The sequence below is a fragment of the Phodopus roborovskii genome, unplaced genomic scaffold (assembly GCF_943737965.1).
Source record: "Phodopus roborovskii unplaced genomic scaffold, PHOROB, whole genome shotgun sequence".
Classification (NCBI taxonomy): Eukaryota; Metazoa; Chordata; class Mammalia; order Rodentia; family Cricetidae; genus Phodopus; species Phodopus roborovskii.
In genome coordinates, this window is record NW_026126480.1 from 35,905,152 (window position 1) to 35,931,973 (window position 26,822).

Consider the following 26,822-nt stretch of genomic DNA (forward strand, 5'->3'; position numbering starts at 1 on the left):
CAGAGCTGTTCTGTCTTGTTTGCTTGGCTGAATCTTTTGGAGTTTTTGTTTTCAAAAGAAGCTAGAAACACGGACTTTCTGTTGTATGTGAAATACTTTGACTTTTAAACCTCAATTAATTTCACTTGTTATTTATTCACCTTAGATGAACTCTCAGGTAACCCAAACTAGTCTCCAATTTCTGACATTCCTGACTCTCATAGGCATGCACCACCACACGCAGATCTTGACCGGTAACTAATAACCCCTGGAAATGCAGCTCTCAGTTCACACAGAGCCATCAACTTCGGCCACTGTGGATCATACAAGGTTCTCTTCAACCTTGAACCTCTCAATACTTCTAAGCCAGAAAACTGCCCTTGCTTCTCATATAGAGTTCTGGTGGGTTTCCCACCCTAGCCCAAAAGACTCAGATCGCCTAGGCCAGTGGGATCAGTGTGTGTGCAAACGCATCGGGAACCACCCACAAGACTGTACTCTGTCCTCAGGACCAGCCCTTGCTAGAATTTCTGTGACTTCCAGAGGATGCCATAGGTTCAAGCCTCTGGGCTTCCGTCAGTGTGTATTTTTCACCCTCTGTGGTCGAGCTTTTAAGACCATCCCCCACACTCCTGGAATATCTCTGGATAGTGCCGGAAGCCCACAGGTGGCTCCGGGTCCCCGTGGTCTGTGTCCAGGGATACAGATAACTGACTGGTTGCTTCGTCCCTATGGCCCCTAGCTCCTGACCGATGGACCCACTGATGCTTTGCCACTGCTGACTTCTGGCCAAAACACCTGCCACATTGAGGGCAGGGGTAGGGACGCTCGCCACTGTGGGTCCGCCTGTGGGCTGCCATTTCAGAACTCTGGCGGAAGCAGTGTCCACAGTCAGGACATGAATAAGGCTTTTCACCCGTGTGGGTGCGCATGTGGCGCCGAAGATCTGAGGCATGGGCAAAGGCTCTGCCACAGTCTGTGCAAGGAAAGGGGGTCATGCCACTGTGTACCCGCTGATGCTGATGCAGTGCAGAGCTCTGGCTGAAGCAGCGCCCACAATCAGCACAGCAATAGGGCTTCTCCCCAGTGTGGATACGGAGATGGGCTATGAGGGCAGAGCGCTGTGTGAAGGCCCGGCCACAGTCAAGACAGCGATGTGGCCTTTCCCCTCGGTGTATGGCCCGATGCTTGCTTAGGGAGGAAGCCCGGCCGAAGGGCTTGCTGCAGTCAGGGCAACGGAATGGCCTTTCACCTGTGTGAGTGTACAGGTGCTCCACCAACGTGGACCGCCAGGCAAAACTCTTCCCACACACACGACAGCCATGGCGCCTATCTGCTCTTGGGACAGTGGTGTGAACAACAAGAGGGAGGTGGCCCTGGTGAGGGTCCTTAGACAGCAGCTCCAAGTTGCAAGGGGGTCCAGCAACCGAAGGGTGAGGATCCTTTGGTCCAGTTTGTGTAGAAAATGTCTTCTGGGCTGCCTCAGTTTCTCCTTTTGGTCTCTCCCTTTCCTCCTGTCTGCAATCTGCTTGGAGATGAAGGGAAAAGAGCTCAGACTCTGTCTGATCCTGCTCTTTAATTCCCACACCCCCACATGGTGACAGACAGGACACAGGAGGGGAGAGGCCACAGCATCTGAGCATGCAGGGTGTGTGGATGTCCAGAGGCAGCAGAAAGAAGGGCATCAGTGTGGTCCCCAATCCCAAATCCAGCGGGCTGCGCACTTGCCACAGGCGGACAGGAAGAACTGAGGGAGCCTCCAGAAGGCAGCCACAGTGATGGCAGCAGAGCAGGAGCAGCAGAAACAACGGGTGACAGTCAACATAGCTTCGTGACCGACTAGATATGAAGTGACAGTGCTACCATGGCATAATCACAGCCCCTTTCTAGGTGAATCCAGAGGTCAAGCATGATGACTTTGGCCAAGAAAACAGTTCAGGGAAGAAACTGCCAGGCAGGCACCACAACTGGCCGGCTACTGAGAACTCCCGCAAAGCCGGAACACCCAGTCCTTCACCTGTGTTGGCGTCCATCTGACACATGGCCACCTCTGGATCCTGGGCACCGGGTCCCCACAGTTCTGCCTCTTCCTCCACCCAGGAGATGAGCGCTGGCTTGGCGTCTCTGCTTCCTGGAGAGAAAGAAAGTAAACGCCACAATGGATGCAGGGGGCCAATCCATTTGATCCCGGCCACCAGTTCCCAGGGCTCCCTGCTGCACCGCTGGACCCACAGTGTCACGCACAGCAAGAGCTCAGGCGGCCAGGAAAGGCTCTCACCGAGCGCACACAGAAGACCATAGGTCTCCAACATCACCTCCCGGTACAGGGCTCTTTGCGCCGGCCGCAGACAGCCCCACTCCTCGGGGGAGAAATACACGGCCACGTCCGCGAAGCTCACGGCCCCGCGCTTCCTGAACGCGGGTGGGGCCGAGAGCCTTCCCGGAGCAAGTAGCCGCGCCATAGGGACCCCGGCTCAGCCCCGGGCCAGCCCAGTGTGCCCAGGATCGCTTGGCCAGATCCAGGTGTCGGATACCAGGGCCGAGAAGGGACAGAAACCAACTCCGTGCGCACCCTAATGTAGGTAAAATTTAACACTGAAAGCAGCAGGTACACATTAAGGACTTGTGGACACCTGCATAAAAATGGTGGCAGTGGGGTCTCACAAACTAGGCTCCCTAGCGGTTGTGCCCAGGGTTACATCGCTGTTCTTTCTGGGTTATTGTCTTCTAGCCCTCATCCAAGATGGCCACAGAGTCTACCAGTGCCAGTCTGAGAACAAGTCCCAGGCTGACAGGCCCATGTGGGCGGGGACTTCCCTGTCAGTGAGGACAAGATGCAGTTGGGCATGGGTACAGACTCATCTCAAGGTCAGCTAGGTGGAAGCGGGCTGTAAATAGGTGATTAGTTTTTTGCTTCTGGTCAGTGTATTATGGAGCTGTGAGCTGTGAGCTGTGAGCTGTGAAGGGAAGGCCATTAATAAGAAGGCAGAAAATGGGGCGGGTCCTCAATTAGGGGATTTTCACCAGCTTGACCTAGAATCCAAGCTAGCTGAGAAGTACCGCTCCTGACACAGACTCCTGACACACACCGGAGGTCACAGACCTATTCTTTGATCAGCCGGAACACCTGGGGCATTCCTGGGGCATTCACAAGGGCTCACTTCTAATGTTCTAAAAGTGCGTACCTACTCATCTGGACTTCAGAACCATGAGGGAATTCCCTGTCAGTGGTTTCTGGGCTGTTTGTGAGAAGAACGAGGCTCTACTCAAGGTCCTCAAGGCTTTAAGCCCTCTTCGTTGCTATTTTAATATAAAATACCTATCTATGAAAGGAATATTATCTTCATGTCAGCATCATTCACAGCTGGAATTCTTTTTCTTCAATTTTGAAGATTTATTTATTTATTATGAATACAACAATCTGCCTGCGTGTATGTCTGCACACTAGAGCAGGGCATCAGATCTCATTATGTATGGATGTGAGTCACCATGTGGTTGCTGGGAACTGAACTCTGGACCTCTGGAAGAGCAGCCAGTGCTCTTAACCCCTGAGCCATCTCTCCAGCCCCTGTGGCTGAAATTGTTGCTCCTCAGCTAGGAAGAGCCTTCAGCCAAACTTCAGGACAGGGGGTTCTTTTCCCTTCCTATGCATCCACAATTGTCCCTGTCTTTTTACTCTGTCTTTCTACCATGTCTCAGCGCAAATATGTTGGATCAAGATCAGGTTTCTGCTCTCTAAGTCTATACTAAGCTGAAAGATGAAGCAGATATTAATTCTCTGTGCACAGAGTGACCAGATCTTCCAGCTGACTGTGTTGAGGTCTATGTGACAGATGAAGTTTCGGCTCTGGGAGGCCCCTGGCACTGAGCACCAACTATGCCTGTGATGCACAATGATGACAGACAGCTTTGCTGCGAGCAGTTTTCTGAGTTGTCAGTTGTCTTTCAGAATGTGAAGCGCATGGTCAAATGCCCTTGTGGCTTTTTAAGTTTCAGTTGGATGATCTGATGTTATTCTGATGCAAACAGCCACCAGCATCTTTGCCAGCTGGACCTGACAGTGTATTACAATCCAGAGTAATCAAACCACTCAAAAAGTAAAGTCAAAACACACAAGTGACCCATTCAAGCTGTGGGCATGGCATCTGAACACAGTTCTCTGGAGGAGAAATAGAAATGGCTAAGAAATATCTCAAAAAGTATGCATTGTCTATAGTTGGTTTTTACTCTTTGACTCTTTACTCTTTGGGAGACCCACCACACAGCTCCCAAATAAACCACACACAGAGGCTTATTATTACTTATACATGCCCAGCCTTAGCTTGGCTTATTTCTAACCAGCTTTTCTTAAATTATCCCATCTACCTTTTGCCTATATTGAATTTATGATCTATTATCTCTACCCTACATACCTTTCTTTACTTCTGACTCCATGGCTGGCTGTGTAGCAGAGTGTCTGGGCCCTGGGTCTGCTCTCCTTCTCTCCTTCCTTAATCATCTCTTCCCAGATTTCTCTTCCTTTTTATTCTCTCTGCCTGCCAGCCCCTCCTATCCTCTCTCCTGCCTTGCTATTGGCCACTCAGTTCTTTATCAGACCTATCAGGTGTTTTAGACAGGCACAGTAACACAGCTTCAGAGAGTTAAACAGATGCAACATAAAAGAACACATGTCAGGCTCTGTTTCATCTTGACAAAGGTCGGAGACTTTGAGCCCATTATTGCTCCTTCAAGGTTAAACAACAGTGTGTTTGGCCTTAAGTGTGGCTATTGTGTGTCTTGCCTTAAAAACAGGATATCTGACCTAAAGCATAGCTAATGGATGTCTCGCCTTGACAACAGGATATTTGGTTTAGAGTGTGGTTACTTGATGTTTTGGGTATTGAGGAGGTAATTATGCTTGTTGTTCTTTGTATCTTGGTAAGGAAGTCTTTTGTCTTCCCCCCTTTTGATTGGGGTATATAAGAGCTTGAGTAATAAGCTTGGGGCTGATCCTGGTATTCACAGGATGCCCTCCCAACTCTCTCTCTGCTCTTGTCTATTTATTTCCTCAATTCACACTCCTCATTCCAAGTACAAACCAGATAAATCTGCTGGACTGGACAAGTGGCCCTGCCAAGTAGGGCCCAACAAATGCAACACATCTTTGCATCATTAAACAAATGTTCCACAGCAAAACAAATGTAACACATCTTAAAATACTATTCCACAACATCTCTCCCTTTTTGTCTAAATAAAAATGGAAGATTTTAACTTTAAGATAGTAAGATAACAAAAAAGTTATCAAGTAAGAATTAATTTATTATATTTAGTCCATTTGTTATTTAGCAAACTCAGACAAAATACTCCATTTATTTTAGTGAATCCACACTATTTTAGTCAACCCAAAGTTTTATACCTAATTTATTTTCTATCATAACTAAGGAAAACTTCAACTATAACTATTTAGTCTTCAACTCCATCAAAGGCCCTAGAAGGATATAATATTGTCTGAGTGAACAGGAAGTGCATTGCAAGCAACTTCTAAAACTTTAGAAATGACAGAGACATCTGACTGCCTGGACAGTCACCCAAGCAAGGTTCCTCAGCAATGTTGGGGCATCCATCTTCAGCCTACAGGTCTAGAGTATCTGCCAGACTTTTCAGTGAGGCAAAATTGTACTGAAAAAACTCTCAGTTATTTTCCTCTGTGTCCTGCAGAATGTATGGCAGACTGTTCACTGAAGCAGAAACCCTGAAGGGCTGTTGGAAGCTGCCTTTGTGGGGCTGCAACCAGCTGAACGGCCCCAAGTTTGTACCTGAGTAGGGGTGTGTGGACAAGGGAAAGGCTATGTAGAGGGATATTCACTTTGCCTCCTTCTGTGGCACTGACCACGCCCATTGGGGTGGAGCCAGGGGCGGAGTGACCTGTGGAAGGAGGTCTAAGGAGGAGCCAGGGAACGCTCTTTTGCTGACCCGTTGCAGAGAGGAGAGGTTCTGGTGGAACTTGCTGGTGTTCATCTGTCTAGGTTGTAAGTTATTTCTCCCTGAATAAACATCTATTCAGCCTATTTGTTTATCCTGATCCTTATTTAACCGCAATAAGGTTAGATATAAACAATAAAGACAGACACAGAATAAAATCAGGAGGGCAGATCAGTCAATACTGAAATGCCACGAGTTTATTTTTCCCCACTCTTATATACCTTATCCAAAAAGGGGGACATGGTATCATGTATATGGAGCAAACAGACTTTTCTTCCTCCCTACTCTAAGGGTTCAGTAACCACACCCTAGATTCAACTTCTCGTTCCCTAGCCTTGAGGGTCAGGAGTAGCCACACCTCAGACGGGTTCTGTTGTTATTTGGATTAAGACAGCCAAACAACATACTGTAGCCACACCTTTGACCTTTATGTCTTATGACTTGCTGAGGACAGTTTTGACCTCTCTGTTCTTGCACCAAGATGGAGTGAAGCCATCTTTATGGGCACTGACAAAGGACTGTCCCACCTTGTTTTGGCAAAGTTCAGCAGTCACTTTCCTGTGGGTCCTGCATGTCCAATCTGCACAGTACACTGTCAAGCAGTCAAGGCAAAAGCAGTTTCTTTGTCCAGTGGCTAACCTTGCCAGAATGAAAGCAAACTCTATAAGGACTTTCTTTGATGCCCATCATCTCTGAAGTAAATTGATGCTACCAGAAGCAGATTCGTCTCACTGTCATGAAAAACCTGAAGTTAACAAAACATTTAAATACCACATTCTATAGGTCTTTGAAGTGTTTGAAGACCATTTATCTAACTATTAAAATATATCTCTGTAACATCTTGAAAACACACCTATCATAACTACAAATTTGATTGTTATAGTTGACTAACTACTAGCATATGTTTCTTGATTATCCTAAATAGTTTATAATTGTGAGTGCCCATAAAGATGGCTGTACTCCATCTTGGCACAAGGACAGAGTTCAAAGCTATCATCAAGTCAAAGGTGTGGCTACAGAAGGATGTTTCGGCCGTCTTAGTCTAAATAACAACAGACTTGAATCTGAGGTGTGGCTACTCCTGACCTCAAGGCTAGGGAACAAAAAGTTTCGAACTAAGGTGTGGTTACTGAACCCTTAGAATAAGTAAGGAAGAAAAATCTGTTCCATACACATGATACTGTGTTCCCCTTTTTGGTTATGGTATATAAGACTGATGAAAAATAAACTCCTGGCATTTCAGTTTTGACTGATCTGCCCTCCTGACCTTTATTCTGTCTCTCTCTTTCTTTATTATCTATAGCTAGCCTTTCCCTCATCCACACTCCCCCACTCAGGTATGGACTTGGAGCCACTCGGCTGGCTCTGATTGCAGCCCCGCAAAGACTGCCCCCGACATATAATAATAGCTTTCAAAAACTAAAATTTTACTTTACATTTTACTTTACATTTTTAAAGGAACTGCATAGGTACAATACTTTAAACAAGAGGAGAAACATATATACATTGCAACAAAGATAACTTTAATTTGTATTGATATACTATATTCCCCTAAATGATAACATGCATAACCCACCAAATAACTAACAGCCTCCCACTACCCAACTCTTTGGAATGTGGACATAATTTTTCTCTAGACTGCTTCCTGTTGTCTGAGGGTAATGGGATCTTCAGGAGTTCCTGAGAAAATTTGAGATAATGGCCAAGTCCTGGGAAGATCAGCCAGCTATTAACTTTGTTGACAGATATCACCTCCAGTTTCAAGAAGTCTTTCCTGATCAAATCTGATCCATATTAACCCAGAAAGAACCCAAAGTCTCTTGCTTCCTGTGGACATAAAAGCAAAACCACTTCTCCAAAGAAATGTATCTTTTAAGATCCATTTTGCAACTACATCTTTTTACTTCCATTTTAAAGTTAAGGCATTCTTAAAATATCTAGGCTGGTTTATTTCAACAGTTCCTCTTTTAATTCCAGGTGTCATCTGCTATCCTTTGCTTTTCAAAAATCAAAAAAATTCAAAGTCAACACAGTATTATATAGGATCCAGACTCCCTGTGCGTTTCCCATTTTACATGGCTTTTTCTTTTATGTTACTTTTACTCTTTCTTTAAAGACTTTACTATTTTTAAACTATTTCTTTTTATGATTGTCTATACCCATAGCCTACAAACAGCCGAGCGTTGATGGCATGTGCCTTTAGTCCCAGCACTCGGGAGACAGAGGCAGGCAGATCTCTGTGAGTTTGAAGCCAGCCTGGTCTACAGAGCTAGTTCCAGGACAGCCTCCAAAGCCTGTCTCAAAAAACAAAAACACTTAGCTTGCCTTTCTACTTAGCACTGCTGACTGAACAGCAGGGCCTCTTAAAGAAGCCATGCACTTTTTCTTTCTCTTTCTTTCTTCTCTCCCCCCCTCCCCCAGCTTTCTCGAGCCTTGCATGGAAATGAAGGTCCATGCTGGTATTCCAAATGTAGTTGGTTTGATTTTTATTCTTTGACTCTTTTGGGAACCTGCCTCACAGATCCCAAATAAGTCACATGGAGACTTATTATCATTTATGAATGTCTAGCTCTAGATTGTATTATATCTAGCCAGCTATCTGGTCTATCTTTTGCCTCTGGGCTTTTACCTTTCTCTATTTCTGTATATCTTTTCTTTCTTACTCCATTGTTGGTTGTGTAGCTGGGTGACTGGTCCCTGATGTCCTTCTCTCCTCCTTTTCTTGCTCCTCCATTTGATGGGAGATGTAATTCTGTATATGTTTCTCATACTGGTTAATAAATAAAGCATTGTTGGCCAATAGGAAAGGAAGATAGGAGGGACTAGGAGACAAGGAGGAAGAGGAAGTAGTAAGGAGGAGTCAGGATGGAGAGCCTGGAGAGAACAGAACCGCTATTCCTCCACTCTCGTGTAAGACCACGTGGAAATACCTAGAAATGGGTTAATAATTAAGACAGAGCTAGCCTATTAGAAACTAGCACCTGGCCAATAGCATTGTATCAAATACAGAGTCTCTGTGCATTATTTGGGGCTGGCGGCGTGGCAGCAGGACAAGACCAGGCGGCGGGCGGAAAAACCGTACATCCATCTTCTCCCAGATTTCACCTCCTATTTGTCCTTTCTGCTTGCCAGCCCCACCTATCCTTTCCTGCCAAGCTTATTGGATGTTCAGATCTTTATTAGATCATTAAGGTATTTTAGACAGGAAAAGTAACACAGCTTCACAGAGCTAAATAAATGTAACATAAAAGAATGCAACATATCTTTGCATAATTAAACAAATGTTCTACAGCATAAACAAATGTAACACATTTTAAAATAATAGTCCATAACAGATCATTGTTGGGGTTGGGAAGCAATAGACGAGGAATAGCAGGGTGGAATTGAGAACATTCAGAAAATAGGAAAGGGCTCTAATCAGGGAGGAGACAGGAAAATAAATACAGAAGAAGGAGGGAGGAGGGTAAAATAACAGTAAGGAGTATCTGGAAAAAATCATTAAGAAATCAGAGATTAACTATTAGCTTAAAATACCTATAATATTTGTAAGTCTGTGTCTATATATACAGATATAGTTTAAGTGAAACTTTCTCATCTGGGCTACCTTTGCTCCCTACAACAGTCATAGACCATCTAACAAACCCCCAATATCATGTATGAGCAGCCCTCTTTTGAGTTGGTTTATGTTTACAGGGTTGTTCAGAGACTCCCAAAACATTATAGGCTAATTTCATTGCCCTTGGTTGCCCCCTAGAGGTGGAAAGTAAGTCTCTCCTGCTGAAACACAGGATTGCACTTCAAACACAAGATCCAGAGGACCTAAGCTGCATCAGATTTGAAAGCCTCTGAGGACTACATTTCAAGATATGAGAAAGCTCTAGGCAGTGGCGGTACATCTGCCTTGGTGGTAACCAATAATTCTCTAATTGGACTTAGGTCCACTCAACAAGACAAAAATCATGCCTGATAATTGGCAACATAGCCACCTACCTAGGGTAGTGATATCGTGTTTATACTCTAACAAATAAAGCTTACCTGAAGATCAGAGGGTGAAGCTAGACACTAGTTAACCATACAGGTCTGGAGGTCTCTATGGACAGACAGAAAGTGATATGGCTGGGTGGAGAGAGGAAGTAATAAAAGCAGGAGGAGACAGGAAGTCTCTTTTTGGCTGGGAAATTTGCAAGGTAAGCTGTGGTTATGGCTTGCTCCTTATCTCTCTGATCTTTCAACATTTCCCCCTATAGCTGACTCTGAGCTTTTATTATTAAAACCTATTAGAACCAAGGGCTAGTGATGTCATGAATCTTGTAGGAGAACCTACAACTGTCACTTTACTAAACCAGTATCATCCTTAACTATATTCTAAGTATTTGTTGTTATACACACAGTTAAGTGTAATTCTCTTTGCAACAGATGGAAACCATTACAGGAGACCACAACAAATCAAAATGCAGAGTTATGGAGCCCACTGCTACATCTACAACACAACTCCTGCACCTGAGGCTCAGGGGTCACTGAAGAAGTGGGTGGGTGACAGAAAGAGCCAGTGGAACAGGAAGTTTACTGTGAGATTCTGTCTCATAAATGTCAGAGAAGCTAAACACATGAAGACTCACCAGTATGGCTGTCTGAACATGAAAGTTCATAAGGATGACACCAATAGGACATGGAAGGGGGAATGTACATGAGGACCCAACCCTAGATAAAGAACTACAGCCAACTAAGGAATGATGAGAGGAGAAATAGTCTTCTCTAGAGCAGAGTGCACTGATTGGTTTCCAATACAAAGCAACCTGAGAACATACAGATTATGACACATATCATAATCTCAATATATATGACTCAGTCAGTTCTAAAGGCAGGGTTCATAAGACTCAAGAAGTTCTAAATGGTGCTCCTTAAAGCAGGAAGCTCAGGAAGTAAACATGTCACCAGCCTCAGGGACTACACTCTCATGATCAGAAAGGGATGGTGAAGAGGAGAGACTTTCCATCATGTCAGCTGCTTACAGGTCCTGCAGAGAGCTCCAGGCTTCAAGTTGTCACTGTGCTGGGGTGGACTTTGGTGATGCAGTTGCTTTTGAGTTGTCCTGCTCCTGTAAGAGACCCCTCATCCATACCCCAGTAAATAACCCTAATAAACTCATTGCTTTACCAAGTTAGACTTCGGTGGTGTTGTGACTTTGATCTGTTCTCTATCAGGCATGAGATGTTTGTTCATGTGTTCCCTGGAATAGTGTCACACAATACCTGATCTAAAAATAAAAAGTAAAAGGGGCTGGGGGAGTGACTCAGTGGGAGAATGCTTGTCTAGCATGCACCAGGCCTTATGGGCAATCCTCAGTTCTGAGAAGAAAAATATTACTACTGAATTGTCTTCCTAATGTCCTTCTTTACATTTTCTAAGATGTAAAATGTTGACAATAATTCACTTGTTAAACAAATGCTCGTTGCACATTTACTATGCCACACATATTATCATATTGAAATGTCAGATTTTGACAGCAACTCTTTAAGGTAACTTATTAATCTTCATTTTACTGATAGAGAACTGAAGCTCGGGGTGGACAGTGACTCCCCATCAGATCACTGGGGGCTTGCATAGACTAGAGTGTGTGGCACAGTCAGTACTCTTCCCATTTAACTGCTGGGCTTCCTGTTGGTGACAGTTATGCAAAGTCTGACTATGACCCCACTAGGCCTAATGCTAGATCTTAGTTCATAGTAGACAAGGAAGAAGTGGATGGGTACTGAGCTGATGGGAAAGTCTCAACTGTATAGAAAGTAATACTGAGAGAGTCCTGAATCTTGTTCTTTCTCTTGTTTTCCTTTTTGCTTTGCTTCTTTTCTCTCTTTTTGTTTCTTTGGGGTTTGTTTGTTTGTTTGTTTGTTTGTTTTTCAAGACAAGGTTTCTCTGTATAGCTCTGGAGCCTGTCTGGCTGTTCTGGAACTTACTCTGTAGACCAGGCTAGCCTTGAACTCACAGAGATCAGCCTGCCTCTGCCTCCAGAGTGGTGGGATTAAGGGCATGTGCGGCTGCCACCTAGGCTCTTTTTGCTTTTTGTTTTGTGGTGCTAGGGTTTCAGAGGCTTGTGCATGAGCCATCCCCAGTCCTTGTTTCCCATGCCCACAAGGTCTCTCTACATAGTCCAACTGGCTTTGAACTCCAACCTCACACTCCCAAATTCTGGGTTAACAGAAACGTGTCCCCATGCTCAACAATAACCACCACCACCTCTTCCTCCTCTTCTTCTTCATTGAAATTTCAACGGAGCAAAGCATGGCCTTGAGATTTTCACATTCCCTCCAGAGAGCTGGGATTCCAGGTGTGTCCACCACACCCAATGACTGAGGTGCTCCACCCAGAACCCAGTTTCATGAATTCTAGTCGGGTTTTAGTGTCAACTTGCCACACATTAGAATCCCCTGAGTAGGAAACCTTATTGAAGTTTTGTCACCAGGCCTCTCTGAGAGACTGCAGGACTAGCAAGCTGTATCCAGCATATTGTCCAGAATATTTCTTAGCTTTCTCAGGTACTGTATTTGGATATTCAAGCCCTCATGTGGGACACCATAAGTAGACAGATTTTTCTTTGGGCTGCCTGCTCACAAAAAAATGACATGTAGTCCTATTATTAATTATGAAAGCTCAGCCATAGCTTAGGCTTGTCCCACTAGTTCTTATCTTAAATTAACCCATTTCTATTCATCTATGTGTTACCACAAAACTCGTGGCTTTTGCCTTCTGTCCTACATGTCTGTTTCCTCTGTGTCCACTGGTGACTGCATTTCTTCTTCCCAGAGTTCTGTCTGTCTAGAAGTTCCTGCTATAGCTATTGCCCATTTAGCTTTTATTAAACCAATCACAGTGACATATCTTTACACAGTGTAATCAAATACCTTGAAACATTAGGTGTTTTAATCCCAGCGCTCAGGAGGCAGAGGCAGAGGCAGGCAGATCTCTGTGAGCTTGAGACCAGCCTTGTCTACAGAGCTAGTTCCAGGACAGCCTCGAAAACAGTACAGAGAAACCATGTCTCAAAACACCAAAAAAAAAAAAAAAAAAAAAAAAAAAAAACCAAAGTTATCAAGTAAGAAAGTAAGAATTACACTTACAATATCTAGTGCATTTGTATTTTGCAAATTTAGAAAAAAATTATATTATTTATCATCTTTGTGAGTCTAAAGTTTTATACCTAATACACTTTTTATCATAACTAAAAAAAAAAAAAAAAACTACAAGTTTAACTGTTGAGTCTGAACTCCGTCAAAGACCCCAGAAGGATATGATAGTCTACAGAACTAAAATATCTGACAGACATTTCTGAGAATCAGGGAATTTAGAAGGACTGTACTACCTTGTCTTGGCAAAGTTCAACAGTCCTTTCTTTTACATCCTGATGGTCCAGTTTGGACAGCATACCATCAGCATTTGAAGCAAGGGAAGTTTCTTTGTCCAGTGGCTATCTTTTGTCATGGAGTTTCTTCGATGACTATCATTTTCTCTGAAGTAAATTGTGCTGTAGTGAGATATCTACCCTGCCAGCACCTGGCACTGACCACGACCATTGAGGTATGGGGACAGGTGTGATGTGACCAGGGAGACTAGGTCTGGGGTCCCAGATCCCAGCATCCGGAGGCATCCTTGGGACAGGAACCTCCAACGGTCATCGGTTTTTGGTGTAAGTGATTTCTCCCTGAATAAACATCCATCAGCCTATCGTTTCCCAGATTCTCATTTACCACGCTTTATCTGGTGTCAGAAGAAACTGTCCCATTGTCAAGAAAAGCCTTATGTTATTAAAATGTTAAATGTCATATTCTGTAGGCCTTCGAAGTGTTTAAAACCATCTATCTCTCTAAATATATCTTTTTAACCTTGAAAACATACCTAATATGACTACAAGTTTGATTATTAAATATGACTAACTACTAACCTATATTTCTTAATTATACATTACCTTTTTAATGAACTGCATAAGCGCAATACCCTAAACAAGAGTAGAAACATATATACAGTATAACAAAAATAAAATTAAATTTGTATCAGTAAACCAAAATCCATACTAATATAAAATATTTTGAGATTAATATTTGTTTTTTTATTAAAGCAGATTCATCTCATCATTTTTATAGCATACTCCCCTTTTTTCCTTTAGAAAGCGGTCTTTGAATTTAACTCTTTTGCTTAGCTTTTTTTTCTGACTGTGACAAATAACAACTTGTAAACAGCCCCCCACATACACACAATGATGACAAACGCCTGTAACCCATCTTTTGGGAATGTGGCCATTGTTTTCTCTAGATCGCTTCCTGTTGTTTTAGGGGCACTGACATTTTGGGGGAACCTTGAGAAATCAGGATAATGATTAAGTCCTGGCTGGAGTAGTCTGTGAGACTGGACCACCTCAGCCAGCAGCCTTGAAGCTGTTCTGCATGCAGAACTCTGAGGAAACTGCAACAAAAGTGCTCTTAGATACTGGATCACCTGGGCAATCTGTTTTTATTGGTATTAGATTCCCTTGCTGTGAAAATACATGTACCATACATATCTATATTAATGTAAGTATGGACTGTGTATTGTGTACAAGTCAGCCAAAGATACTTTTTGTTTTGTTTGAGTAGGTAAAATATGTTTATGTGTCTTGTAGTTTTTCTAGGCTTACTTCTTTATGTCTTTAGCCAGGATTTCTAGGGGGTCTTCCTCAATCAAACCTGATCATCTTTAACCTTGCATGAATCTAGTCCTTTGTTTTCTGTGGGAACAAACGCACAACCACTTCCCCAAAGCAACACATCTTTTGAGTTTCATTTTGAAGTCAAGACATTTTTAAAATATATAGGTTGGTTTAATCCAGCAGCCTTTACAAATCCAATATCTCCTAGCACCTGTCATCAGTAATCAAAAACACACACACACACAAAATCAAAGACAATGCAATGACACATAGGATCTAGACTCACTGTATATTTCCCATCTTTATGTGACTTTTTATACTACTTTACTCCTTTTAATGACTTTATTATATTTAAACTATTATTTTTTATGACTGTCTATACCCTTCCTTCTTTCCTTCTCAAGCCTATGTACACTTTTCAACACACTGTAACCCATTTAGAGGTTTCTGCTATTTGAACCTGTCTTTATTGTGCATCTATTTACAAGAGACATATCTTAAATTGTTATGTCAGCCACGGGTGTGGCTCAGCTTTGTGCATGGCTCTAGCACATGGTTGGTGAAGGGACAAGACCCTCACCCCTGCCTTGGCAGCCGTAACAAGCTGTAGAAAAAAACTAATAAGACAAAGGCCCCTGACTCAGCAACATGTGCTTGCCTGACCTTGCTGTATCTCCCAGTCACTAGGAGGTCAGATACCCTCCACGTGGCAAGAAACCAATCAGAAGTTAGCTGGCAGGCTCCAGAAGTGCTTTACAGTAAAAGTGGTATAATTGTGACATGTGAAGCATAACAACTGCCCTGGGTGGGGGGAGCTATAGGCAATAGTAACCAGTTAATCAATCAACAAGGACAGGTCACCCAAGCCCGGAACTGCACCAATCCTGAAACTGTTGCATACCCTTAGACACTCCCCTTACTCCTCCTAATAAATTCCCTGCCTCTTGGGCCCTTGGGGTCCCCAATCTGCCATGTTGGAGGGATGAAAGACCCGAGTTTATACAGTTAACTCTTTAATAATAAAAGGCTCTTTGCTTTTGCATTGGAATGGGTCTCTTGATGATTTAGGGGTTCAGAATTTGGGCACTACAGTTGGTGGCTGTCTTCATCCCACAGGCAACTGCGAAGTGATGGTCTCTGTACTGCACCTGGCATGAAACTGAGATTAGGAAGCTATGTTTGGCTCCATTTTTGTGTGCTTGGAACCTTTTCTTAAGCTTTGTTATATTTAATGTGGATATACATTGCCCCACGATAGACAGTATTTGAAAGTGGACCTTACTGTTCTACCAGCTAGCTTCCAAATAACCACATAGAGACATATTGTTAATTATAAATCTTGGTTGATAGCTTAAGCTTGTTAGTTAGTAACTAGCTCTTACAACTTAAATTAGCCCGTATTTCTTATCTACACTCTACCACATGGCAGTACCTTTTTCAGCACAGCACATTCATCTCCTGTTTCCTCTGCATCTTGCTGGCAACTCCATCTTTCTTCCCTGCATTTTTCCAGTCTGGCTCTAATGCCTAACTTCTTTCTGCCTAGCTATTGACCAGTAAGCTCTTTATTAACAATGAGAGCAATACATCTTCACAGTGTGCAAAGGATTATTCCACAGCAGCAACCAGTTTGGACTTGATAACACATATGCACATCAGAGGATGGGAAATAAGTCTAACCAAAATTCAAGGGCCTTCTACCTCAGTGAAACTCCAGGTGTCCAGTGGTGTAGAGCATGCAGGGATATTAGAAGGGATCTTCTAAGGTAAAGAATAATCTATTTCTCCTGGCTGTTTCCACTACTAAGAAAGAAACACAACATTTAGCCTATTCGGATTCTGGAGACAGCACATTCTTCACTTGGATATATTATTTCAGCCCATATACCAAGTGACTCAAAGCTGCTTGTTCTAAGTGGGACCTAGAACAGAAGGTTCTTTGATAGGTCCTACAGGCTGTGCAGGCCTCTCTACTACTTGGGTCATATGATCCAGCAGATCCAATGGTATTTGAGGCAGACAGGGATGCTGTCTGGAGCCTTTGGCAGCTCCTATAGGGGAATCACAGAGAAGACCTTTGGGATTTTGAAGAAAGGCTCTACGGCCATCTGTAGACAACTATTTACCTTTGAGATACAGCTCTTGGCCTGCTATTAGGCCCTAGTGGAAAATGAACAATGACAAGATTAACTCTGGAACCTTGAGCTGCCCATTATAAGCTGGGTGTTCTCTGACCCACAAGTTCATAAAGTAGGATGCGCACAGCAGCAATCCATTATCAAAATGAAGTGGTATTTACATGATCAGGCCTGAGCAGGTCCTGAGGACACGAGCAAGAAGTTGCCCAAATGCCTATGCTTTCTATTCCAATTATAATGCCTTCTTCTGCCAAGCATCAAGCTATTGCCTCATGGGTTGTGCCCTATAAACAGTTGACTGAGGAAGAAGACTAGGGCCTGGTCTACTGATGGTTCCTCACACTATGCAGGCACTACCCACAAGTGGACAGCTGCAGCATTGCAAACCCTTTCTAGCACAACCATGAAAGATGCGTGTGAAGGGAAATCTGCACAGTGGGCAGAACTTTGGGCAATACACATGGTCATACAGTTTGTTTGGAAGAAGAAATGGCCAGATGTGTGATTGCTCACTGATTCATGGGCTATGGCCAATGGATTGGATGGACGGTCAGGGGACTTGGAAGTAACATGATTGGAAAATTGGTGAGAAAGACATCTGGAGAAAGATGTGACTGGGTTTCTCCACATGGGCAAAAAAATGTGAAGATAACTGTGTCTGTTGTGAAGGGTCACCAAAAGATGACATCAAAAGAGGAGTTCAATAATCAAGTAAATATGAGCCCATTCTGTGAACAATCAGCCTCTTTCCCCAGACATTCCTGTCCTTGCCCCATGGGCCCATGAACAAAGTGGCTGTGGCAACAGAAATGGAGGTTATGTGTGGGCTTAACAGCATGGACTTCCACTTACTAAAGCTACTTTGGTTATAGCTGCTGATGAATGTTGAATCTGCCAATAGCAGGAGTCAACAAGTGGGCCCTCAATATGGTACCATTCCCAGGGGTGACAAGCCATCTACTTGGTGGCAAGCTGATTACACGAGCATTTCCATACGGAGGGGACAGCACTTTGTCCTTACTGGTGAAGATACTAATTCTAACTAAGGATGTGTCTTTCCTAGATGAAGCATTTCTTCTAAGACCTAGGAACTCACAGATGTTGTATCCTGTAGGCAGAGTTTTCTGTCTACACCACAGGTCAGTTCTGTCCCACCAGCCATTGCCCAAATAACCACACAGAGATTTATTATTAATTATCAATGTTTGGCCAAAAGCTTGGGCTTGTCTTCAGCCAGCTCTGACAACTTAAACTAACCCATTTCTATTAAACTATGTGCTGCCTGAGGCTTGTTAACCTCATGTATGTTCTTCCCATCCTTTTCACTGAGCAACTCATGGCATCTCCTCTGACTCTGTCCTCCCTAGCATTCTCTCTGCCCTAAAAATCCTGCCTAACTATCAGCCAACCAGCTTTTTATTAACAATGAGAGCACCATGTTTTCACAGGGTACAAAAGGATTATTCCATATTATCCAATGTCATGGTATTTCACATAGCATTGCTTCTGACCAGATAACCCACTTCACAAATAAGAAAGTTCATAAGTGCAGTGGGCTTATGTACATGGAGTTCACTAGTATTACCATGTTTCCTGTCATCTAGAGGCAGCTAGCTTGCCAGAATAGTGGAATGGCCTTTTAAGATACAGCAAAAATACAAGCTAGATGGCAATAGCCTGCAGGGTTCTTCAGAAGGAGATATATATATATATATATATTCCAATATATGGTATTGTTTATCCTATAGCCAGGATTCACCAATCCATAAACACAGGTTGGAAATGAGAATGGTTCCCCCACTATCACTTATAGTAACCAACTAGGAAAATTTTTGCTTTTGGTTTCTGAGACTTTACACTCTATAGGTTTGGAAGTTTTGGTTTCAGAGGAAGAAAAAGACACAGCAAACATCTGAATGAATTAGAAGTTAAAACTTCCTTCTGACCATCACGTCCAAGGATTAAAGTCAGTGGGAAACTACAACAACCTAATCCTGACAGGATGACAAATGACTAAGACTTTTCAGGAATGAAGGTATTGGTCATCCCTCTAGGTAAAAAAGCAAGACCTGCTGAAGTATGGGTAAGAGTGGAAGAAATACAAAATGGGTACTAGGCCCATGCTAAGGCCATGTGACCAGCTACAGGACCATGAATGGTGTGTGAATGGCAGTTTGAGAGAAAGGGTTTTTCTGTATAGTTCTGGCTGTCCTGGAACTCAGTCTGTAGACCAAGTTTATCTCAAACTCAAAGATCCACCTGCCTCTGCCTCTGCTGGGATCAAAGGTGTGAACCACCACTGCCCAGCCCAGAACTACGAATTGTAATGTGACCAGTGATAGACTAGTGGATTATTACTGACACTTTTTTGTCTTAATAGTGAAAAATGTTTGTATATACATCTAGTAGATATACGTGGTTTTATTTAATATCATGGTTAGTGTTTCTATTTCTGTGAAAAGATATCACATCCACAGAAATAAAGGAAAACATTTAATTTACTTATATGTTCAGAGTTTTAGTTCATTGTCTTCATGGTGGGAAGCATGGCAACACACAAGCATGCTTGGTGCTGGAGAGGTAGCTGAGCTCTACATCTGAATCCTGAAGTATGCTTTCTCATCAGTTTCTTTATACTACCAACCCTCGAATAAAGACATGAAGACTTACTAATTATGAAAATTCTTAAAACTCAAATTAACCTGTTTCTATTAATCTAGAATCTAGGCACCTAGATTCTAACCCTCTGAGTTCCTCTCTCTTCCCAGAAATCCTGACTATTTTTTCCTGCCTAGCTATTGGCCATTCAGCTCTTTAATAAATCAGTCACAATGACACATCCTCACACAGTATAAACAAATGTCCCAGAACAGGACCCAAAGCAGCAAGGAAAGAGTGCTGCACTATGCATGGCTTGAGCATCTGAGACCTCAGAGCCAACCCCCAGTGACACATGACACACTTCCTCCAACAAAGCCACATCTACTCCCACAAGACCACACCTCCTAATAGAGCCACGCCCTATGAGCCTATGGGGACCATTTTCTTTCAAACAACTACATTTAATGTACCATTAATTGCAATAATATTAACAGTTAAGTGTTGTAAACATACATTGTCATATTTAACTTATAGGACATTAAACATTCCTCAAACAACTTTGTGCCAGTTTGCTGGACAGGGTCCCTGCCGAGGCTTGTAATAAAAAGGAACTTTATTGATTGCAGTTCTGGAGAATCTTTTGTCTGGAAGATTACAGGGTTCTCGTGGCCTGGGCATATAACACGTGGTGGTGGATTTTTGGGGTCCCTCGAACTGGGTATAACAGTACCATAACATAGTAAATGTAACTTGCTATGATAATCATATGAGTTTACAATTAAGAGATTTGGCACTGCCTTTTGGGTTTTGGTGGTTTTTCTGTTTTGTGTTGTTTTGTTTATTGATGTCTTTGTTTTTGAGACAAAGTTTATCTGTTGTTGTTCTGAGTAACATGGACAAGAGAGACTGCAGGATGCAATAAGCTTTGCAACATGGACCGGCTCTTTTATTGTTTGTTATACAAAAGGTCTTTGAGCAAGTCAATTCTTCATACCAAAATCTCTTATCTAACCTAGGAATTGTCTGAAGGAACCATTGCCTAAGCAAACACAGTCACTGTAAGAATCCCAGGTTTGCCAGGAATGTCTTATGACTGAGGTCATGCTAAGGTTCTGAAATTCCCAAGAAAAAGCAACCCCATGAATCTCAGATAACAGCCACTGATTATGTATAAGAGATTACTTCAGGGTCTAAGTAAATGCCAGGCGCAATGACTCTTACAGTTTTCCCTGGCTATCCTGGAACTCATTCTGTAAACCAGGCTGGCCTCAAACTCAGAGATCCACTTGTCTCTGCCTCCTGAGTCTTGGGATTAAAGTCATACACCATCATAGCCAGCTGAGATTTGAGACTTTAAGTATTTGAATTTTTAAGGATTTTGAGGGACATGGTAAAGGAGATTATATTTATAGTATGAAAAACAAACAAACAAACATGGGACTTAGGGGACAAGGTTATAGTTCATAATATTTATTTTTATTACTTTAAAAATATTTATTTATTTATTTATTTATTTATTTATTTATTTGAGCTGGAGAGATGGCTCAGTGGCTAAGAACATTAACTGCTCTTTCAAAGGACCCAGGCTGAATATCCAGTACCCACACAGCAGCCAACAACTATCCTAAATTCCAGCTGCAGAGAAGCCAATGTCCTCTTCTGCACTCTGTAGGAACATGTATAGGGGAAACACTCATATACATAAAAGAAAACTCTTCCAGCTTGTGTGCATCTTAACATCATTCTTATTTTTAAAAGTTTATTTGCACACATCCTTATTCCCAGCACTTGAGAGGCCAAGGCAGGTAGAGTTTGAGGGCAGCCTGGTCTGTGCAGTGAGTTCCAGGTCAATTAGAGTCACATGTTGAGACCTGCCTCAAAGAACAAAATATATACTTATATATGCATTGTATAGGTTTGTGTGCATATGTTGCAAGATACCTGTGTTGTGGAATATTTGTTTACATTGTAAAGATGTGTCTTTGTCAAGGGGCCTTCTAACTGGATTAATAAAGAGCTGAATGGTCAATAGTTAGGCAGGATGTATAGGCAGAACTTCTGGGCAGAGAGGGAGAGGAAAAGGAATCTAAGCCCACAGGAGATGCCAGAAAACACAGAATAAGTCAGAGGTATAGAATGAAAGAAAGGTAAAAAAGCCACATGGTAGAACATACATTTAAAAATATGGGTTAAATTTAAGACATAAGCCTAAGCTGTAAGCAGAGCTTTCATAATTAATATGTCTCCATGTCATTATGTAGGAGTTGGCTGGCAGGACAGAAACAGACTCATTACATATCTGATCAAACTGTATGAAGATATCTCTGTTTTACCTCAACTGCCTAAGGCACCTTCTGATTGGTTTAATAAAGAGCTGCCAATAGCTAGGCAGTAGAAGACAGGCAGAACTTCTGGGGAGAGAGAGGAACTCAGGGGAAGAATCTGAGTGGTAGGTGGTTCACCAGCCAGACTCAGAGGAAGTTGGACATACAGTTCTAAGGGGAGTTAACAGCCATGTGGCAGAGCGTAGGTTAATATGTTGTGTAGCAATCTTTGTGCACTGTAAATATGTATTACTCTCATTGGCTAACAGAGAAGTGACTGGCCTAGAGCCGGGCAGGAGAATCAGACAAGAGAATTCTGAGAAGCAGCAGCACAGAGTTAGAAGAGTTGCCAGAAGACTCAGAGGGAACAAGACATGCTGGAGAACAGGTAAAGCCATGAGCCAATGGCAGCACATAGATTAATACAAATGTATTAATTTAAGTTGTAAGAGCTAGTTGGGAACAATCCAAAGCTAAGGCCAAGCTTTCATACCTAATAAGAAGTCTCTGCATCATTATTTGGGAACTGATGGTCCAAAGAAAAACCTCCTACATGCCTACATAAGATTATCGTTTTTAAAATGCCATATATGTGTAAAGCTGACAAGGATAAATTACTATGGCTGGTTTTAGTGTCAATTTACACAAATTAGAACCACCTGAGTAGGTAGCCTCACCTGAAGAACTGTCCTGACTGACATGGGAAGGCAGTCCTTATCATGGGTGGCACCTCCTGGTAGGAAGCAAGATTTAAAAAGGCAATGTAGCAGGCTTTCTTTTGGGTCAGCAACCAGCCCCCAAATCATAACACAGAGATGTATTATAAATGCTTAGTCTTAGCTTATGCTTGTCCCACCAGCTCTTAACCTGTTTCTCTTCATCTATGTTTTGTCTTGGGGCTTTTTTGGGAGGGGGGAGTTTTGAGACAGAATTTCCCTGTGTAACATCCTGGCTGTTCTGGGACTCACTTTGTAAATCAGGCTAACCTCAAACTCACTGAGATCCTCCTGCCTCTGCCTCCCAAGTGCTGGGATTAAAGGCTTGCGCCACCACTGCCCAGCTTGCCTCAGGGCTTTTTACCTTTCTTTCATTCTGTATGTCCTATCTGTGTCTGGCTGGCTGGCAACTGCCAGGCTAGCAGGCCCCAGGCACATCCCTTCCTTTCTCCCTTGTTCCTTCTGTCTTACTTATTCTCTCTGCCTGCCAATCCCACCTATCCCTCTACTACCTAGCTATTGGTTGTTCAGCTTTTTATCAGATCAATCAAGTGCCTTAGGCAGGCAAGGTAAAACAGCAACACATCTTTACATAGTTAAACAAATGCAGCATAAACAAATATAAAACACCTTTACATAGTTAAAGTAATATTCCACAACAAAGGCATTTTAGAAGTTGTTTCTCCTCTTTCTTGTCTTTTGTTCTTTGCCATTACCAATACCTATATACCTATACTACATCTTTGTGTGTGTGTGTGTGTGTGTGTGTGTGTGTGTGTGTGTACTCATCCCCTTGGTTCTGTTCCTCTTGAGAATCCTGACTAAAACAGTACTCTACCAACTGAATCACATCCCCAGCCCAGCGCACCCCTGCCCCCCTTTTTCTTCCAGAACACAATCACTGGGGAGGGGAGCAGGTGCCCGGTTTAATCTATATGAATCTTTACAGGCACTTTTCTTTTTACAAGTTTACAAAGGATCCTTGAGAACGTCAAAGTGGGGCTGGGGGGGGGGGAGGGGCGGGATAGCTCAGTCATTACAGGCTAGGCTCACAACCATAAATATAAGAGAAGTCAAAGTGATTTATTTCATTTCCCAAGTCTTGACTCAGTCGCTTCTTAGAGCTAAGTTCACACTCTGCTCCAGATGCAGGCAGCTGGCTATTGAGCTCACCCACACTCCTCAAAGATGTCTGGATAGTGCCGAAAAAGCACTGGTGGATCCCAGTCACCTCGGACAGGGGCCCCAGGCACGGCCCGGATCCCAGGCCTACGGCCACGGCGCCCCCCTGAGCAGGACCGGTGGATCCATTTGTGAGTCTCCACTGCGAACTTCCTCTTGAAACGCATGCCGCACTCTGGGCAGGGGAAGGGTCGCTCACCTGAGTGTGAAAGCCGGTGGTTGACTAGCAAAGACGGATAAGTGAAGCGCCGCCCACAGTCCACACACACGTGGCGTCGCTGGTTGGCCGGCACATCTGTGCTGGGAACCTGGGCAGGAAGCTGAGCATCAGATACCTGGCCTGGGGAAGATTTCGTAGGTAGCTGTGGCCCTGCAGAGGACTTGGTAGCCATGGAATGAGTCTCATGTCCAACCACCTGTTTAGATTGCAACTGAGCAGGAGTCTCTGCTGTCCTCTCAGGACCCTGCTCCTTCTCATTTGAAGTGTCTCCTGGGAAACAAATTAATTATGCTGTAAAATTCTCACTAGGAAATAGCTGTAATCCCAGCATTTGGAAAAGCTGAAGCAGGAAGATGGCTGTGAGTTTGAGACCATCAAGGCCTACAGAGTTTGACCTTGTCTCAGTAACCCAAAACAGGATAGTAAGATACGGTAGCTGCTCATCTTTAATCCTAGCACTTTGGATGTAGAAGCAGGTAGATTTATGTGAGTGTGAGGACAGCCCTATCTACACAGCAAGTTCCAGGCCAGCAAGAGCTACAAAACGTGAAACAAAGCTGAGGCTGAAGACATGTCTAAGTGCTTAAGATTGCTTGCTGCCTTTCCAAAGAACTGGAGTTCAGTTCTCAAAACCCACATCAACCAGCTCACAACCATTTGTAACTTCAGCACCAGGCAACCTCATGCCTCTGGCCTCCTCGGGCAGCTGTACTCATGTGCACAAAACCACATTCAGACACATACATTTACATGTAATGAAAAATAGTAAAAATCTTTAAGAAATAAGTTTCAAATAAAACGAAACACTTTTGCATAGATTACTCTAGCTTTTACCCAGGTAGTAATTAATATACTGCCCAGTGACTAACACAGAGGCTTTGTTGAAAGTCAAACAGTTAAAATTTCCTTCTTCATGTGTCAAATGGGAAAATAATGGTTTCTTGACTTCACAGGGTTATTGAGAGTATTTAATGCATACGTGCTTGTTGATAACTTAGTAAATGCTCAGGAAACAGTAGCTACTGTTGTATTTTGTGGTTTTTTGGGGGGGGTTATTTTTGTTGTTGTTGGTACAGTGGTACTTTTACAGATAAGGTATCATATTTACTTCAGATTTCTTCGATTCGGGGTAGCAATGGGAGAGGAGTCAAGCTGTCATTACACAGGCATTTTTCTCATGGAACACTTTGCCTTGAGAAATATGATAGGCAGACCTGAAACCTGTTCGATTTTTAGAGACATTTTGGGGAATGTGGGTGGGTGGGTACTGGGACAAGGTCTCACTATATGTAGCCTCAAGTCCACCTGCCTCTGCTGAGAGTGTTGGGATTAAAGATGTGTGCACCACAACCAGCCTTAGTCGGTTTTTAAAAAGGGGAAATGAGCAGTATTTAACCAACATCTGGAAACCTAAAAGTTCTTCGGGCTCTAGATTCTCCTACTCTGTTCTTAACAGGACTGCTCTTCGGAGTCCAAAACTCTTAACCGGTCGGCTCTTTCATTTAGTATCCGACACATGTTGACTCTTGAAATTCTGTAGGGATGCTGGAATGGGGAACCTGAAAGAGAACTTCACAAACGAGATGCAGGAGGACCTGGGACAATCCCTCACCTCTCAGAGCTCCTCCCAGACTTTCCCCCTCCGCAGGATCCTGGGCGGCGGGGCTCCAAGCCTCACTCTCCTGTTCCATCCAAGAGATGAGGGCTGGTTTGGGGCCCGGGAATCCTGAGAGAGAACAGGGGTCACAGTGCTGGTCTGAGCAACTGGCCCGGGCAGATAGCATCCCACTAGGGTGAGGGCACCTCCTCGGTAACCTATGCTCAAATCAACCAGAGCTGGGTTTGCGATGCTCTTGCCTGAATGGAGACTCCCGAGGAAGCCCTCGGAATGGAAAGTGACTGATGCTGTTGGTGAAAAAGTGAGCGATTAGGGCTCACAATCCACTTGGTCGGTCTACAGCATCTTCCCTGTGAGCCCCCGAGGAGGATGGGGGCGGGGGACAGGGCTCTGACCCGGGGCCTCACCGAGCGCGCCCAGGAGGCCGTAGGTCTCGCGCATCACCTCACGGTACAGGGCTCTCTGCGCGGGCCGCAGACAGCACCACTCATGCGGGGAGAAGTACACGGCCACGTCCGCGAAGCTCACGAGCTCAGGCTTCCTGAAACCAGGACAGATCTCCGCGGGCATCGGCACCAGCAGCGGGGCAGGGGGTGGCGCCATCGGAGCTCCAGCCAGGACAGCGGCTTGGCCGCCCAGCTTCCGGCTTCCAGCCTCGGCTTCCCTGGGAAGCCACGCCCTTGCCACGCCCCTTGATCACGATCGCCCCCAACGGGAGAGGAACAAAGTGGGCAGAGTGTGACCGCTGAGGACTGTAGGGCTTCGGTGGAGACTAGTTAAGCTCCATGGTTCACTCCACAGCCACTCGCACACAGACAGGACTCGGATGAAGGAACCCGAAAGATGCCTTCAGAAAACATGGCGACGGCCTGGCTTCAGTTGCCATTGACGGCACTAAGGCGCCATTTCTGCAGCTTGGCAAATACGGCGCCTTTCGGGCTTCCACTGCTCGCAGCTCCCCATTTGCCCTTAAATACAATGGCGGAGTCCGGAGGGTTGGTGTGCATTCGCAGGGGCAGATGATTGGCTGTAACTGAAAGGAGCAGCTGTGCTGCAATTGGCTCCGGAATGGCGGGACATCTAAAACGATTCTGAGTACCTGAGCATTCCTGGTGCCCGAGGTTGAGGTTGGATCTTCCCGGTGTCCCACGTACTTCCCGTTGATGGCAAAGCCTGGGTATTACATCTTAGAAACCAAGTTCGTGTCCACAGAGGAACCCGCTATGTAGATCAGACTGTATTTGAACTCACAGAGATCTGCCTGCCTCTCTGCTTCTGTTTCTGGAATTAAAGGAGTGTTCCACTACTCCTGGATGTAACAATTTTAGAATGTTGGTGTTTATGGAAAGGTAAATAAGTTTGTTTCATATGCTTAAATCTGTACACAATAAATTTGTGTTAAA

The 26,822-nt window shown here is 43.9% G+C and overlaps 1 protein-coding gene across 1 annotated transcript; it reads right to left on the reverse strand.

The window, feature by feature from the left end:
* On the reverse strand, nt 1-26,107 carry LOC127227783 (zinc finger protein 764). The gene is made up of 6 exons (XM_051192119.1): nt 25,827-26,107; nt 25,414-25,527; nt 23,571-24,071; nt 2,258-2,452; nt 1,997-2,110; nt 1-1,504 (listed from the first exon to the last, which is right to left on the reverse strand). Exons 1-6 carry the CDS (start codon nt 26,020-26,022, stop codon nt 591-593), a joined length of 2,034 nt encoding a protein of 677 aa, XP_051048076.1. The 5' UTR covers nt 26,023-26,107; the 3' UTR covers nt 1-590.
* Between the last annotated feature and the right edge of the window lie 715 nt (nt 26,108-26,822).

Excerpts from the sequence above, each read along its gene's own strand:
- LOC127227783 (XM_051192119.1), bottom strand. The coding sequence starts at position 26,022 with ATGGCGCCACCCCCTGCCCCGCTGCTGGTGCCGATGCCCGCGGAGATC. Across the intron at positions 2,453-23,570 it reads CATCTTTGAGGAGTGTGGGT|CCGGGGTCCCTATGGCGCGG; the intron begins GAGCTCAATAGC and ends CCCGGGGCTGAG. Across the intron at positions 2,111-2,257 it reads TGGTCTTCTGTGTGCGCTCG|GAAGCAGAGACGCCAAGCCA; the intron begins GTGAGAGCCTTT and ends CTTTCTCTCCAG.